The 13,724-nt window shown below is 48.9% G+C and overlaps 7 protein-coding genes across 7 annotated transcripts; 4 read left to right on the forward strand and 3 right to left on the reverse strand.

The window, feature by feature from the left end:
* Positions 1-195: 195 nt before the first annotated feature.
* On the forward strand, positions 196-2,901 carry FOXG_16627 (uncharacterized protein). Its single transcript, XM_018396656.1, has 6 exons — positions 196-436; positions 482-539; positions 589-717; positions 763-1,304; positions 1,370-1,625; positions 1,676-2,901. The coding sequence occupies exons 1-6, from the start codon at positions 238-240 to the stop codon at positions 1,938-1,940; spliced, it is 1,449 nt and encodes a 482-aa protein (XP_018257250.1). The 5' UTR covers positions 196-237; the 3' UTR covers positions 1,941-2,901.
* On the reverse strand, positions 1,798-4,409 carry FOXG_16628 (uncharacterized protein). The gene is made up of 3 exons (XM_018396657.1): positions 3,585-4,409; positions 2,966-3,522; positions 1,798-2,911 (listed from the first exon to the last, which is right to left on the reverse strand). The coding sequence occupies exons 1-3, from the start codon at positions 3,986-3,988 to the stop codon at positions 2,019-2,021; spliced, it is 1,854 nt and encodes a 617-aa protein (XP_018257251.1). The 5' UTR covers positions 3,989-4,409; the 3' UTR covers positions 1,798-2,018.
* A 422-nt stretch (positions 4,410-4,831) lies between these two features.
* FOXG_16629 (uncharacterized protein) lies at positions 4,832-7,021 on the forward strand. The gene is made up of 5 exons (XM_018396658.1): positions 4,832-5,592; positions 5,657-5,729; positions 5,785-6,142; positions 6,192-6,355; positions 6,401-7,021. Exons 1-5 carry the CDS (start codon positions 5,516-5,518, stop codon positions 6,887-6,889), a joined length of 1,161 nt encoding a protein of 386 aa, XP_018257252.1. The 5' UTR covers positions 4,832-5,515; the 3' UTR covers positions 6,890-7,021.
* A 206-nt stretch (positions 7,022-7,227) lies between these two features.
* On the forward strand, positions 7,228-9,329 carry FOXG_16630 (uncharacterized protein). Its single transcript, XM_018396659.1, has 3 exons — positions 7,228-7,905; positions 7,959-8,182; positions 8,233-9,329. Exons 1-3 carry the CDS (start codon positions 7,255-7,257, stop codon positions 9,128-9,130), a joined length of 1,773 nt encoding a protein of 590 aa, XP_018257253.1. The 5' UTR covers positions 7,228-7,254; the 3' UTR covers positions 9,131-9,329.
* Positions 9,330-9,913: 584 nt separating this feature from the next.
* Positions 9,914-10,922, forward strand: FOXG_16631 (uncharacterized protein). The gene is made up of 2 exons (XM_018396660.1): positions 9,914-10,147; positions 10,196-10,922. Exons 1-2 carry the CDS (start codon positions 10,034-10,036, stop codon positions 10,865-10,867), a joined length of 786 nt encoding a protein of 261 aa, XP_018257254.1. The 5' UTR covers positions 9,914-10,033; the 3' UTR covers positions 10,868-10,922.
* A 179-nt stretch (positions 10,923-11,101) lies between these two features.
* On the reverse strand, positions 11,102-11,866 carry FOXG_16632 (uncharacterized protein; the record flags this gene model as incomplete). The annotated part of the gene is made up of 1 exon (XM_018396661.1): positions 11,102-11,866. The coding sequence occupies one exon, from the start codon at positions 11,864-11,866 to the stop codon at positions 11,102-11,104; it is 765 nt and encodes a 254-aa protein (XP_018257255.1).
* Positions 11,867-12,245: 379 nt separating this feature from the next.
* Positions 12,246-13,358, reverse strand: FOXG_16633 (uncharacterized protein; the record flags this gene model as incomplete). Its single annotated transcript, XM_018396662.1, has 1 exon — positions 12,246-13,358. One exon carries the CDS (start codon positions 13,356-13,358, stop codon positions 12,246-12,248), a length of 1,113 nt encoding a protein of 370 aa, XP_018257256.1.
* Positions 13,359-13,724: the final 366 nt, after the last annotated feature.

Consider the following 13,724-nt stretch of genomic DNA (forward strand, 5'->3'; position numbering starts at 1 on the left):
TAGAGTTAATGTAATATATTCATCCTGAAAATACTTTCTTATTATAAATTCCAACGCTTAGCATAGCATCTCAGAAATACAAACACAAACATGTAGGGTAGGCAACGGTAACAAATCCTTATCTTATCCTTATCTCCAGACCATCCCACCATGACCAGAGAACGATTGATTAGTCAGTGTCAGCATTAGTAATTCTCTCAAGCGCCATCAAAGTTCACCATCTCAACACAATTCGCGATGTGGCTTGGCCCAGTTACAGTGTCGCTCCTCGCAACGATTAGCCATGTCGTTGGCCAGGATCAAAAGCCGTTAACAGATGAAGCCGTGATTAAACCCGCTTTCACTGTCCGCGAACAATCTTCTGACCTCTGCGATGCGGGCGCTCGCCAATTCACCGGGACGGTCAACGTGACGGATGATAAGTCCATGTTCTTCTGTAGGTACACAGGTTTTGACTGAGTTCGGAAACTGATGATGCAAGGGTACTTTGAGAGTCGCAATAATCCAGAGACTGATCCTTTGTTACTATGGATGAGCGGGTAAGCAAACCTTAAAGGCCAAGTCAAGCCAAACTAACGCAGGTATCAGCGGACCGGGCGCATCTGGAGAAATGGGATTATTCATGGGCAGTGGTCCCTGTACCGTGAATCCCGATGGGAACTCAACAAAACGAGCTGAATACTCGTGGATCGATCACGCCAACGTCGTTTACATCGAGTATGTCCCGAAACCAGCCTCACCGCTCTGACTGACACTTGATAGTCAACCCGTCGGCGTCGGCTTCTCCAAAATCACAGACCGAAACAAAATCGCCGTTAGTCTCGAACAAGGCGCGAAAGACGTACATACCTTCCTCTCCACATTCTCCCACGACGTATTCTCCAACCTCGCCGGAAAACCTTGGCACATCACTGGTGAATCCATGGGCGGCCACTACGTCACAGGTTACACGAAACATATCGTCTCTCACGAACGCGAGAACGCGAAGGGCGGCATCAAGCCTCGGGTCGAGATCTCATCTGCGATTATCGTGGATGGGTATATTGACGCGACGCAGCAGTTCATGGGATATTATGACTTCTTTTGTGAGGATTGGGCTGGTGATGGAAGGAAATATCCGTTGATGAATCGGACGGCTTGTGAGAATATGCTTGCTGCGATACCGGAGTGCCATAAAATGGGGAGTCAGTGTCGGTACTTTTATGATATAGAGACTTGTCGCGCGGCAAATGAGGTTTGTGAGAAGTCGTTGGGAGAGTACTTTATGGAAGGCGTCGTGCCTGGTGGCTGGGATCCTTATGATAGTGAGTATCCCACTTTTATCGCGTCGTACAGTACGAGTGACACGAAGTGTACTGATATTTGGCAGACAGACACCCGTGTGAGAAGCCTCCTTTGTGCTCGAACATGGACCACGGACCGGAATGGAAGTTCCTGAATCGTCGTTGGGTTCAAGAAAGACTTGGATTCGACCGCTTTCCATTTTACCTTATCGACTTTGATACCAATGAGCGCTGGGATATTGCGCAGAATATCCATATACCTGTTACGCGCGAGTTGACGTGGATTCTTGATGAGACGGATATACGAGTTCTGTTCATCAACGGCAACAACGACATAATCATGTAAGCACTTCCAACGCGTCTCTACTTGACCTGCTCGCTAACCTTTGTAGTAACACCCCCGGACAAATGCGCATGCTGAACCAACAGCGATGGAAGGGACAGGATAATTATCGGGAACTTGGCTACGAAACCTGGCACTACAAGGACGGCGAACTAACATCTGATGCTGATGGTTGGAATGTGAAGGAGGGAGGCTTCTGGAAGGGGAATGATCAGTTGAGTTTCTATGCTGTTGATGAAGCGGGACATATGTCTCCTTATCACCAGCCTGAAGCTATTGGCGCGATCGTTCGAGCATGGCTTCGCAATGACTGAAGTCACCCTCGTTCGAAGATCATATCAGAAACTCTCACATAACAATGTTATTCCGCTTATCTAGAGTACCGATCTCGTCTAAAGTCTAGCCTGCTTCGTCACCAACTCTCTTCCCTCCCTATCCGCACTCCTCGCATCCTCAACAATCATATGCGCCGCCTTTTCAGCGATAGCGTAAACAGTAGCTTGGATATGCGCACTGATCTGCAACGGCATAACACTTGCGTCAACAACCCTCAAGCCATGGACGCCATAGACTCGAAGTCTTTCATCAACGACTCCTCCTTCGATGCCAGCACGACCGCCCATGGCGCATGTTCCGACAGGATGCCAATCCGTAATGGTGTTTTGAGTAATCCATTCTCCAAGACGCTTATCATCTTTGATAACGGCGGTGGAAGGGGATGCTGAGGAGCGGATTATGTTTGATAGAGGAGCTGTGTGTACGATCTTATCGACGAATTGAAGACATTGCTTCATAGCCTCCATATCCAGGTTTCCATGGAGACCCTCGTAGTATTTCGGATCGATGGCGGGTGAATCTTCAGCTGTAGCGTGGTCACTTGGCCGAATGTGAATAGATCCAACGCTGAAAGGATACTGTAAGATCTGCAGCATAGTGCCGTACTTCTTACCCTCTTCACCCTTGAAGTTAGGGTTCCAGTTCCCAAGATCAAAGATATACTCTATCTGACCAAGTTTAGAGTTTCCATCCAATCGTTCACGAAGAATATCTTGCTTGTCCGAGTCAAACACAGATACCTTGTCTGCATCTTCATAAAGACTAGCAAGAGTATTCTTTGGAACAAAATGCGCAAAAGGGACGTAGCAAAGAGATACAGGCAGCACCGTCAAAGGGCCATCTGCCTTGGCCGTATACTCCTCTTTCGCAGCAGCACTAAGCTTCTCATCTCTCATAAGATCATCCCGATTAGCGAGCGATGGATCAACCTCAAAGATCGTCGCAAGCACTAGATAACACAAATTAGCTTAAAACGCCGATCACAAAAAACCTTCTCACTCACTAATATGCTCCTGCAGATTCTCCCCCACCTGCGGACTCTCAACCTTGACGCTCACGCCAGCACTACTTAGAACGCTGGGATTTCCTATACCCGAAAGTTCAAGGATCTGCGGTGACTTGACACTCCCGGCTGAGAGGATTACCTCGCGTCTAGCTGAAACATCATACTCGACGCCACCGTACGTGAACCGCACACCAGTGGCTACGAGCCCTTGGTTAATGAGAATCTCGTCAACCGTGGCGTTGGTAAGGATGTGCAGGTTACGCGATCCAGTGGCGTAGTCGATCGAGTAGGATCTTCGCGCGGCGCTCGGCTCAACGGCGTTGACGCATGTCCAAACGCCGACGTTTGAGCCTCCGACGTGGGATGGGTTAGTCTCTACACCAAGCGCATTAAGCGTCTTGTGCCATAACGCGTGCGATGGTGAATACGAGGTTGGGTATGATATGTGAATGGGACCTGAATCACCAAAGGTGTCTGCGTCGTGAGATATCTCAAACTCGCGCTGGAGTTTCTCACTAGGAGGATGGAATGTCTCGGAGCGTTTGAAGAAAGGCCTTTTACATAACGAAAACGATCAGCTTCAGCGTCTCATCCAATAAAACAAGCATAAACTCACAGAAGAGAATCCCAGCCCCAACCTTGATTCCCCAAAGCTTCCCAAGCATCATAATCATCCCTGCTAGCGCGATTCCACGCCATATAGTTCAGGGCGCTTGTGCCGCCGACACACTTCCCCCTCGGCCACGGAAGCGTTCTCCCCCCGAGACCCTCCTGAGGCAGCGTCTCCAAGTGCCAATCGTAGCTACCTCCAAGATTCCTACCATAGTGGCCCGGGATATCAACATCAGGATCATTCTGCACAGGACCTCCTGCTTCGATGACACCGACAGTGTATGAGGCGTCGGCTTCAGCGAGACGCGCTGCCACCGCTAGTCCAGCTGTGCCGCCGCCTATGACGATAAAGTCAAAGACGAGCTGTGTGAACTGGTCAACAGTGCGAAGAGAGGGGTTGACGCTCATGATTGATGATTAATTTTGTGTGTTATCTTTTTAGTGTAGAATCGTGCGGTGCTACCAAGCAAGTGAGACAGTTATAACGCCTCTTGTGAGAGCGGGAAGATTGCTGAAGATTTCGGAAAAAAGCGCGGAGACGACCCCCGCTGCTAGACGAGCCAATAGCACCCCTACAGTGAGTGAGTGGTTTGGGGGAATGTGCTGATTTCTTGGTACGGGGTAAAGAGATAACAGCGCCAAGCGATTCTGCAGAATGAGATCCGACGTAACCGAGGATCCTGGCTGCTTTCTTTTTTTTTTTTTTTTCGCGTGCAAGTACCAGGTTCATGAGGCGTTCTCTGCAGTTACGAGTCTCCTGATGGAATATTCTGTTGGCTGTTAGCTTCCTCTTTGGATACGTAAAAGATTGGCTCCTGTAAGAAAACACCAGGATCGAATCCACGAGCCACAATCGTTACACGAGCAATATTAATTAGAAAAGGGTCCTGCAAATGCTAGCTGCGAGTTACTAACCCAAAGAATCACGCAATCCGACATACTTTTAACCCCCAACGTAACTGTTATCCATCGAAATCTCAACTGCCGTGCGTCCAAGCATTAAAACGTCCCCCCAAAAAGGTCCCTTCTAGATCTTTACAGTACTACGTTAGTGTAAACGGGGCAGATTAGCTTTTAGCCCGCCCACCATCGTATGACAAAAAAACTCTAAGCTTTTGCCCAGCCGGGATCACCCCCCACGGCCCGGGCAGGGGTCGGATGCGGGCCGGGGACACCGGATCCTAGAGGATTTGGACGGTAATTGGATCTGCTAAGACAGAGTTTCGACTGTCTCTTTCTCTTTTCTTTCCCCGGGGAGCGTGGCTGCGCCGTTGTGGGAGCCGATTGTCTCGGACCATACTTACCTTATCAAGCGGTTTGTTCCTTTGCAATATTCGTGTTTTGAGTATTAGGTGCAAGCCACTTCCGGTGGTGGTTTTTCTTCATCTGCCGCGTCTAGCTTGGAGTGAACGGGTAGTGGGAGGGCTACGGAAGTACACTACACGACGGGGGCTTGTTCAACAGGTTGTTGGTGTTAGTTCGTGGCTTTTGAGGCTGTTGGTGGAATCTGTACATACCGAGATCAAGATCGTCACTGTCAATCGACACGTTGTTCCGATTAACTACTGTCTATCACTTCGATCGTCTCCAGCAACTGACTTCCAAATCCATGCTTTTCTGACGTGCCGATCTAAGCGCAACTCTCTGCCAACATCTTCATCCCAGTATGAATGCAAAAAAGAAAAATGCAGGGGAAACGACTAGCCATGCAGACTGCATTCTTCCCCCCTGCCTCCTCGTGTCAAGCTGAGATTATTCCTGCAATTTGGGTTCACGACCATGTTCGTCGTGCCATTTTCCCGCGCCGGCGATAAAGCTTATCGTTTGACAGAAACTCAGGGGTGCTTCGAATCTTGGGAGGACATTTAGGTTCATCTTTCCGGAGCAGCCAACTGTAGCGTTCGTCACTCATTCATTCATTTTATATTTTTCGCTATGGATTTTCTGCACAAGTTGTTGGTTGAGTCTTGGGTTCTATGGGTGTTGGGTCTCTTTGTCGTTGTGTGTCGACTGTAAGCCATCCATCACCATGCGTGGCTTTTTGGGGCGTTTTTACTGACATGTTTGTTCCTGCAGGATATCACGACGCATGAAACTTAGAAAATGGAGTCGTCTCGCCATTGAAGATTATCTCATGGTCTTTGCCCTCGTATGTTTCATCCATCAAACTCACCAACAAACCGTTACTAATACTCGGGCTGTAGGTCAACTTTACAGGAGTCGTCGTCTCGATCAACGAAGTCGCCGAGAAAGGCAGTAACTACATGCCCGCTGACGTCGCCGCAAAACTCACCCCCGATGGAAGACAACAAGCTATAATCGGGAGTAAAATGACCTTTGTACTCGAAATATTCGCACTTACTTGTACATGGACCATCAAAGCGTGTCTTTTGTTTCTGTACGCCAGATTGACGCAGGGCACATCGATAAGACAGAAATGGGCAGTACGATTTGTCTCTGCGTTTTGCGCGGTCACGTACATCGTTGTTACCTTCATGTTTGTATTTTTTTGGTGTTCGCCTACGCCTGAATATTGGTCTGTTCCTGTTAACCCCAAGAAGAGTGAGTCTTTCGAGAATGGTTTGGGGAGGGATTGAGCTAATTGGTGCAGTGCAATGTGCGACGTATTACAACCATATGATCTTTGCGACGGCTTGCAACATCGCAAGCGACATCATGCTGATCTTATTACCGATCCCAATTGTCATCAACATCAGTCTCCCCAAGAAGCGCAAGATCGGTTTGTGCTGCGTTTTTGGCCTCGGTTTGTTCAATGTAAGGTTCTTCTCCAACCCCTCTTGACATGCGCTAATAGTCCAGATCCTCGCCGCCGTCCTCAACCGTTACTACAACTTCAGCAACCCCAACTCCTACGTCTTTCTCTACTGGTACGTCGCAGAAGGCGGCGTCGCCCTCTGGGTCGGAAACCTGCCTCTCTGCTGGCCCGTTCTGCGTCTCGCCATCGGCTCCAAAGGCGATTCCACCGACCCCTCCTCATACCCCAACACTCCATACCGCAACGGTTCATACCCCGAAGGTTCAGCGCGACGGAGAACTCAAGGACTTCACCCGCTGTCAAGCAAACCTTCAATCTGGGCTAAGTTGGAGGATGAGGATGGCGTGCGCACTGACGTTTCGCCAGAGCAGGGAAGCCAGATTGAGCTGGTGGACCAGCATGGACCGGATCTGCTGCAGCGGCCGTACCGCGCTGAAGCGAAAATTAGCAGTGGGACGCAGCAGCATGAGAGGGCTCGTAGCGGACAGATTACAGTTGTTACGAGCGTGGAGGTTAGCACGAAGCAGACATAGACCATTTCTTCAATTGTGTATTACTTAGACTAGCATGAACATGTTACAACGACTTTACTTTTATACGAACATGTTTTATTCCCTCATCGCCAAGTCATTAATCGCCAAGAGTAAAACCGGCATATCTTTAGTGCCCGTAATGGAGATTCAAGACCCCTTCCCTTCCCTCCCGCTCCGCGGCGTAGCCATCACGGTTCCGCTCCAACCGATCCTTACCTCCCCTCTAAACCCATTCCTGCTAGCGCACACGGGGGATGGTTTCATTGCTAAATTAACTACATGGACTAACGGACCTAGACCTTAAAACCCTGGTTATCAGCTTCAAGCCACAACCAACACCAATACCATGGACCAGTCAAGCATGCATGCATGAGCTTTTTACCGTCAATGAGAGGTCGGTAACGTTCCGTCTCCCATTCCCATCCGTTCGCTCCAACCGAGACAGCTTACATGGGTTCATTATCTGCAAGACAAAAACAAACTCTGTTTGCATTCCCTTTTTCAACTCCTGCAACGCAACCTCTTTACCACACGGACTCTGTGTGCCGTGCATACATTTCCTTTTTCCTCTCCTGTTTAATTTCCACACTGCGGCCATTGACCTCATAATGTCTCTACCAACACACACGGCAGAAGCCACGCATGAGAAGTCAGCGACCGTAAGCTCATCACCCACGGGCGATGAAAGCTCAAACCCCCCTAGCATCTCCCTGTCGTCCTTCCAGAAGCTGAATAATCGCATCGAAGGCCTCGCTGGGCTTGAAGCCCGAGGTATCGAGCGTGTTCTTCCAGAGGAACGACAAGAAGCTTCTAGTGCTGCTGACTTGCAGGTTGCGGTGCTATGGTTCAGTGCGAATCTGTCGCTGAACAACCTGGCGACGGGTCTGTTTGGACCCATGGTCTTTGGCTTGGGATTTCTTGATAGCGCGTTGCTTGCTGTCTTTGGAACGATTCTTGGGGCTTGTTCAACGGCGTACATGGCGACTTGGGGACCGCAGAGTGGGAATCGTACCATGGTAAGTGTAAATGTATCGGTAGTGATGGTGTTGACTGACACACTGTGACACAGGTTGTTCTGCGATACTTCATGGGTTACTGGCCATCTAAGCTTCCGACATTCCTCAACATCGTTCTCATGGTCGGATATGCTACCATTGACTGCATTATCGGTGGACAGGTCTTGTCAGCCGTCAGTGGCGGAACCATGACCATCTTGGTTGGCGTCATCGTCGTCGCTATCGTCTCATGGGTCGTCGCCGTCTTTGGCATGAGGATCTTCCATACTTATGAACGGTACGTCTCCATTCATCCATTATGCATGCGCATGTACTGACGCGGCACAGATACGCTTGGATCGCTCAGGTCGTTGTCCTTGCCGTGCTTATCGGCGTTGCAGGGCCCTCCTTCAATGCCGCCGCTAAACCCACTGTCTCTGGCAATGTACTCGCTGCCAGCCGATTGTCGTTCTTCTCCCTCTGTTTCTATGTCCCCAACTCATGGGCTGCTGCTGCTTCTGACTTTTATGTCTACTACCCAGAGCGCACTTCCCGCCTCAAGGTCTTTTTGCTCACTGTCACTGGATTGACAGTGTCGTTTACCCTTGTGTATCTCATTGCTATTGGCCTTGCTACTGGTATTGTTAATAACAAGGCTTGGTCTGATGCCAATGCCATCAGCACTGGTGCTCTCATTGTCGAGGCTTATAGTCCTCTTCATGGCTTTGGCAACTTCTGCTCTGTTATCATCGCCCTTGGTGTCATTGCCAACAGTACTCCATCTTTGTACTCCGCCTCACTTGGATGCCAGGTTCTCGGTCGCTATACTAAGGCTGTTCCACGATGGGCCTGGTCAACCGTCATGTCTGTCATCACTCTCGTCCTCGCTATGGCCGGTCGTGAAAGCCTGTTCGTTGTCTTCCAGAACTTTGTCAGTCTGATGGGTTACTGGGTCATGCTTATGATTTGCATCGTCATGGAGGAACATTGGTTCTTCCGAGGTCGCCAAGGTTTTGACTGGACCGCTTGGGAGGACAAGAACTATCTTCCCATTGGTCTTGCTGCTCTCGCAAGCTTTATCATCGGTTGGGTTGGTGCTATCCTCGGCATGTCCCAGGTTTGGTACATCGGTCCTATTTCTAAAGCTGCTTCTAATGCGGATTTGGGAATGTGGCTGGGTTGCGGATTCGCTATTATTGTCTTCCCTGTCTTGCGATACTTTGAGCTCAAGATTTATAAGCGATAGAGGAGACGTACGCGTATGGGGCATTTGAAAGGGGTAAAATTGTAATTGGATTACTTCAAATCCCATAAATAAATCAATATCAAGACAGTCGTTCTGCCATTCAGTTCGACTACAACCTACAATCTGCTATAGTTACCCGACTAACCTGAGTCATTTGAGTTGTTGAATCCATTCCCCCAACTCATATTATGTAGTGCATGACGGGTTCATTCTCACCATATCGAAATGAACCAATCAGCTACTACAAAATGACCCTACAGCCTTACTTCATCATCGCTTTACAATGAATCAATCTCGTTTTCCGTCTTGATTGATTGGGCTTCAAGTTTGCGCGCCCCCCTACAGGTCTGACCCTCTGCGACTGAGTGAAACTCGATCCCTCAAACCAGCGACTACTCTCTGACCCCTTCCTGTTTAACTCTTCCTCCAAATGACTTAACATTGGGTATAGAAAAAACACCTGTATGAAGCTTGAAAGTATGAAGTGCCCAGATGCATACTTTCCATGGACATGGTGCTTGAACCCTCTTCTTTACTTCTTGTTCGAATGGAAATATCACGAGATATAAATAAGGCATTATTAAAAATCAGACAATGATTAGTTTTTCGTCGTGTATTTAATGAAGCTTTTCGGCTATAGTAAGAATTACATTGATTGTTGTTTGTCTTAACGCCGAAATATCGCCCCTAAGAAAGGACCAATCATGGTTGATGTTGAAGTTATCGCCGAAGCCCACTTGCGTCACATCTCCGTTGCCATCGGCGTTCAGCTCGGGACTGAACAGGAAATCAGAAGGATCGCAATGCCAAGACTCTAGAGAGCCGCGTATAAATGAGCGTCGAAATGTAATCGCAATTGCTGACTAGATCATTTCTCATCAAAATCTCATCTAATTCATAGCCATGGAGACTCAACGAAATTTCCAAACCCTCAAGGGCAAGGTCGCTATCGTTACAGGCGCTTCTCGAGGCCTTGGTGCTGGCTTTGCTTACGAGCTTGCAAAAAGAGGTGCAAAGGTGAGGAAGCTCTTGAGTGTCGTTAAACAGCATTACTGAGCACGGCAGGTTGTGGCTACATACACTTCTCCAAGCAGCGAAAAGCTAGTGAAGAAGTTGTCTGACAAAATCGCATCACTCGATCCACCATCAGAATGCATTGGTGTCAAAGCAGATCTCAAAAACGAGTCGTCTCCCGCAGAGATCATTCGTCAATCTGTCGCTGCATTTGGTCCTCAAATCGATATCCTAGTCAACAACGCGGGCATGGAAGTCGTCAAATCTCATGCCGACATCACAACATCCGACTTTGACTCAATCTTCTACCTCAACGTCCGCGCCCCTCTTCTGCTCCTCCAAGCAGTAAAACCCTATCTCCCCTCGTCCGGCGGTGGCCGCATCATCAACATTTCATCAGTAGGCGCCCGCTGCGGTTTCAAGAATCTCTCCCTGTACTGCGCTTCCAAAGCAGCTCTTGAAGGACTCACGCGCTCATGTGCAGCTGAGCTGGGAGAAGAGGGACATACAGTGAATGCTGTTAATCCTGGACCAGTGCAGAGCGATTTATTGGACAATATTCCCAAGGAGATTATCGAGATGCAGAAGAAACAGACCGCTGCAGGGAATAGGTTGGGTGAGATTGATGATGTTGCACAGATTGTTGCTTGGTTGGCTTCAGAAGAGAGTCGGTGGATTACAGGGCAAGCTTTATCTGCTAGTGGTGGATTGGAAATGTACTAGCATTTTAGATATTTGGCACTGTAATATGAGTGGAAATTATTGTTGGTGAGGCCGGAAGCTCAGAAACACACTATTGTGACACTTATGCGAAGTACATGCTCCTCGCTCCACCATTCATGCCAATAGCCACCTTTCACAAAACGTCACATCACACGTTGGTGAGTAGCGTGTTTTACTTTTGACGCATGTACTGAACTCATCACCGTGTCGAGGCACATCAGTAACTCTGACATTCTAAAACGACTCCTGCGCAGGTCTCAAGTCCAACTCATGAACCCAAAGCGAACTCGGTTGCTGCGAAAGCCACAAATACGTCTGTCCAACATCTTCAGCCCTCATATGCTTTCCGGTCCTCGTCTCTTCAGTATCCTCATCCGTAATCCTTCCATTCGCAATAGCATGAACGCACTGAATGCCAAACTTGCTATGCTCCTTCGCAATAGCCTGTGCAACCATTCTAGCAGAGGCGCGAGTCGCTCCGTAAGCTGCGTAGCCAGTGTTTGTACGCATAGCTCCCCAGTGTGCCAGTGAAAATAATAGTGCCCTTCTGGCACCGTTTGTATCGGCAAGAAGGGTCTGGCCGCCGTTTTGCTCGTACATGAGCTTGAGAGCTTCTTGGGCGAAGACTACTGCGCCGGTGGTGTATACCTGCATGCTTTCGTTGAACTCCTCGGGCGTTTCTTCGAGGAAAGGCTTCTTGCTGGCGTGCTTGACGTGATAAATTGCCAGCTTGAGCTTGAGATCCTTGAAGTCTTCATGGTTGGCGATGTCTTTGAACGCCTGGCGTAGGTTTTCCGGCTGAGTGTCTGTAGGGAAAGAATGAAGAACCCCGTTGGTTTCTTTGCGGAGTGAGTCGCGCAGACTGTTGAGGTTATCGGCGTTGCGGGCCAAGATGGCGACGGCGAGGTTACCGCCGTCTTGACGGGCGAGAACACGGGCGATGCCGCGACCGCTTGTTGGACCGGCGCCAATGATGATTGCAAGACCTGAAGGTGCCATTTTACTATAAGAAGATGATTTTGATCAAAGTTTTATGGCAAGCCAGAATTCTCCTAGTTGTTTATATAACTATCCGGTCGAATACGTCATGCCGTTACAGTACTTTGATGATGACCCTCCCGGCCGTTAAGTCCGAAATTGATCAGGTAAGGATCTCCACAAGGGAACGTCAATCAGGTGTATTCTTGAAAATAATTGGATCTTGACAAAATTCGATACGGCCTATTCTTGAAACACTTGGCCCTTGAGACACGCATATTTCCTGTGTTGAGGATGGTCATGCATTGCAAGACGCCGTTATTCGCGCATCTCTCAGCGACAACGTCTGTCATGAGATTCCTTCGAATTCCCTTTCCGTGATAGCTTCCTGATCACTATTTTAGAGAAGATAAGTATCAGGCCTGTTTTCATCCAGCTCAAGGCCCTTCTTCATCCTCTCTCGTCGGTCAAGAACCCAGTTCAGCCATCTCGTCATCTTCATCGCATTGCGATCCCGGAAACCCACATCGTATTGCCATCTCGAGATATCACAGTTTTGCAGAACCTCATCCATCTGTATCTTCTTCCACTCCTGCCCGTTGACCTTGAATATGATGCTTTCTGTGATATGTTCGTGCAGCTCCAAACAATATTCAATGGTATAACGGGTCGCACTGAAAACGTAGTCCAACTCATTGGTCATGTAACTGATGAGTCGCTTCTCCGGTACCCGCTCGTCCCTGGAGCGGATGCGACTCCGGTACAGCCAAACAGGATTCTCGTTGTCCCTGCACTCAAGCTTGGTGTGAGCGGCGCCGTCCGTTGGAGCGACAACATCCACTTCGATTTCATTGATGATGAAGCAGCAGTTATCCAGGCGGCCGAGGTATCCAGGCCCATATTCTATCAAGCCTATGAGAAGGTCGTAAAACGCCCAAACTGCGGGCTCCGGTCCTCCACAGCCACCTAGGAAGATCAAGCTGTCCTTAAAGTGATCGTCAAGGTTGTCGGTTGGGTCGAATATACGAATTGTAGATGTGACTTTGTCGATGTATCTTGATGTCGGCCGCTTCGTAAAATCCCATGTAGTCCAGAGGCCATAGTTCTTGACAAACATGATATCGACATGGTAGTTGTTTGGGAGACGAGTGGCAACATCCTGAACCTCGGCGTGAAACTGCTTACTGACCAGAAGCAAGCTCAGAGCTTTGTTCTTGGGTGCCTGTTCCCAGACGCCCGTAGGACGCCAGTAACGGTCTTGAGGATGGTGAGCTCGTCGATATCGGCCATGTTGGCTCTCTGAGGGACTCGATGGTGCAACCGGAGCCGTTAGAGCTAACTCAAATATGTTTTGCCGTAGCTCTACGGGGATATCTTGTAGCTTCATGGCTGATGAATTGCTGATCATGTATTGTGGCGGATTGCAGATGTCGAACGCTTGCAGAATGTGGTTGCAGACGGTGTAGGCAGCACCCCGCCTTGTCGGTGTCAGCCTGCTGATGCTGGTACACATTTTTGTAGCCGGGAAGGCAACCCTTATATAATCGCAAATTGGTAAGTCACTCGGCAAGAAAATGACTTCTCTACATGACGTATTAAGGTTTTATGCATAGTTGAAGCTGGTTGGCTGTGTCAAAACTCTCAAAGATTACACTTTGCTCCATTTCAAATATTCAGGGTATATTAGCTGGCCATCAGGTTAAGCTTCATGCTGCAAACACGGGTGTATGGCGACACCATATCTTGTTTCCATCAGCTTCTCCTCAAAAGATTCCGCGATGGCCAACAGAACAGCCAATAAAAGCAGTCTGAAGCAGGTTCTCAATAAATCCAGACACACGCCTCTCTTAATCACAAAAACTCGTGCCTAGGCCCAGGG

This window comes from Fusarium oxysporum, chromosome 11 (assembly GCF_000149955.1).
Source record: "Fusarium oxysporum f. sp. lycopersici 4287 chromosome 11, whole genome shotgun sequence".
Lineage (NCBI taxonomy): Eukaryota > Fungi > Ascomycota > Sordariomycetes > Hypocreales > Nectriaceae > Fusarium > Fusarium oxysporum.

What these genes read in the sequence shown, in the direction of transcription:
- FOXG_16627 (XM_018396656.1), top strand. Translation starts at nt 238, where the DNA reads ATGTGGCTTGGCCCAGTTACAGTGTCGCTCCTCGCAACGATTAGCCAT. An exon ending in TTGTTACTATGGATGAGCGG is followed by an intron (nt 540 to 588) that starts GTAAGCAAACCT and finishes CGCAGGTATCAG; the next exon opens with CGGACCGGGCGCATCTGGAG. An exon ending in GCCAACGTCGTTTACATCGA is followed by an intron (nt 718 to 762) that starts GTATGTCCCGAA and finishes GACACTTGATAG; the next exon opens with TCAACCCGTCGGCGTCGGCT.
- FOXG_16628 (XM_018396657.1), bottom strand. Translation starts at nt 3,988, where the DNA reads ATGAGCGTCAACCCCTCTCTTCGCACTGTTGACCAGTTCACACAGCTC. An exon ending in TGGGGCTGGGATTCTCTTCT is followed by an intron (nt 3,523 to 3,584) that starts GTGAGTTTATGC and finishes GTTATGTAAAAG; the next exon opens with GCCTTTCTTCAAACGCTCCG. An exon ending in GAATCTGCAGGAGCATATTA is followed by an intron (nt 2,912 to 2,965) that starts GTGAGTGAGAAG and finishes TGTGTTATCTAG; the next exon opens with TGCTTGCGACGATCTTTGAG.
- FOXG_16629 (XM_018396658.1), top strand. Translation starts at nt 5,516, where the DNA reads ATGGATTTTCTGCACAAGTTGTTGGTTGAGTCTTGGGTTCTATGGGTG. An exon ending in TCCTGTTAACCCCAAGAAGA is followed by an intron (nt 6,143 to 6,191) that starts GTGAGTCTTTCG and finishes TAATTGGTGCAG; the next exon opens with TGCAATGTGCGACGTATTAC. An exon ending in TTGGCCTCGGTTTGTTCAAT is followed by an intron (nt 6,356 to 6,400) that starts GTAAGGTTCTTC and finishes CTAATAGTCCAG; the next exon opens with ATCCTCGCCGCCGTCCTCAA.
- FOXG_16630 (XM_018396659.1), top strand. Translation starts at nt 7,255, where the DNA reads ATGCATGAGCTTTTTACCGTCAATGAGAGGTCGGTAACGTTCCGTCTC. An exon ending in AGAGTGGGAATCGTACCATG is followed by an intron (nt 7,906 to 7,958) that starts GTAAGTGTAAAT and finishes ACTGTGACACAG; the next exon opens with GTTGTTCTGCGATACTTCAT. An exon ending in ATCTTCCATACTTATGAACG is followed by an intron (nt 8,183 to 8,232) that starts GTACGTCTCCAT and finishes GACGCGGCACAG; the next exon opens with ATACGCTTGGATCGCTCAGG.
- FOXG_16631 (XM_018396660.1), top strand. Translation starts at nt 10,034, where the DNA reads ATGGAGACTCAACGAAATTTCCAAACCCTCAAGGGCAAGGTCGCTATC. An exon ending in TTGCAAAAAGAGGTGCAAAG is followed by an intron (nt 10,148 to 10,195) that starts GTGAGGAAGCTC and finishes TGAGCACGGCAG; the next exon opens with GTTGTGGCTACATACACTTC.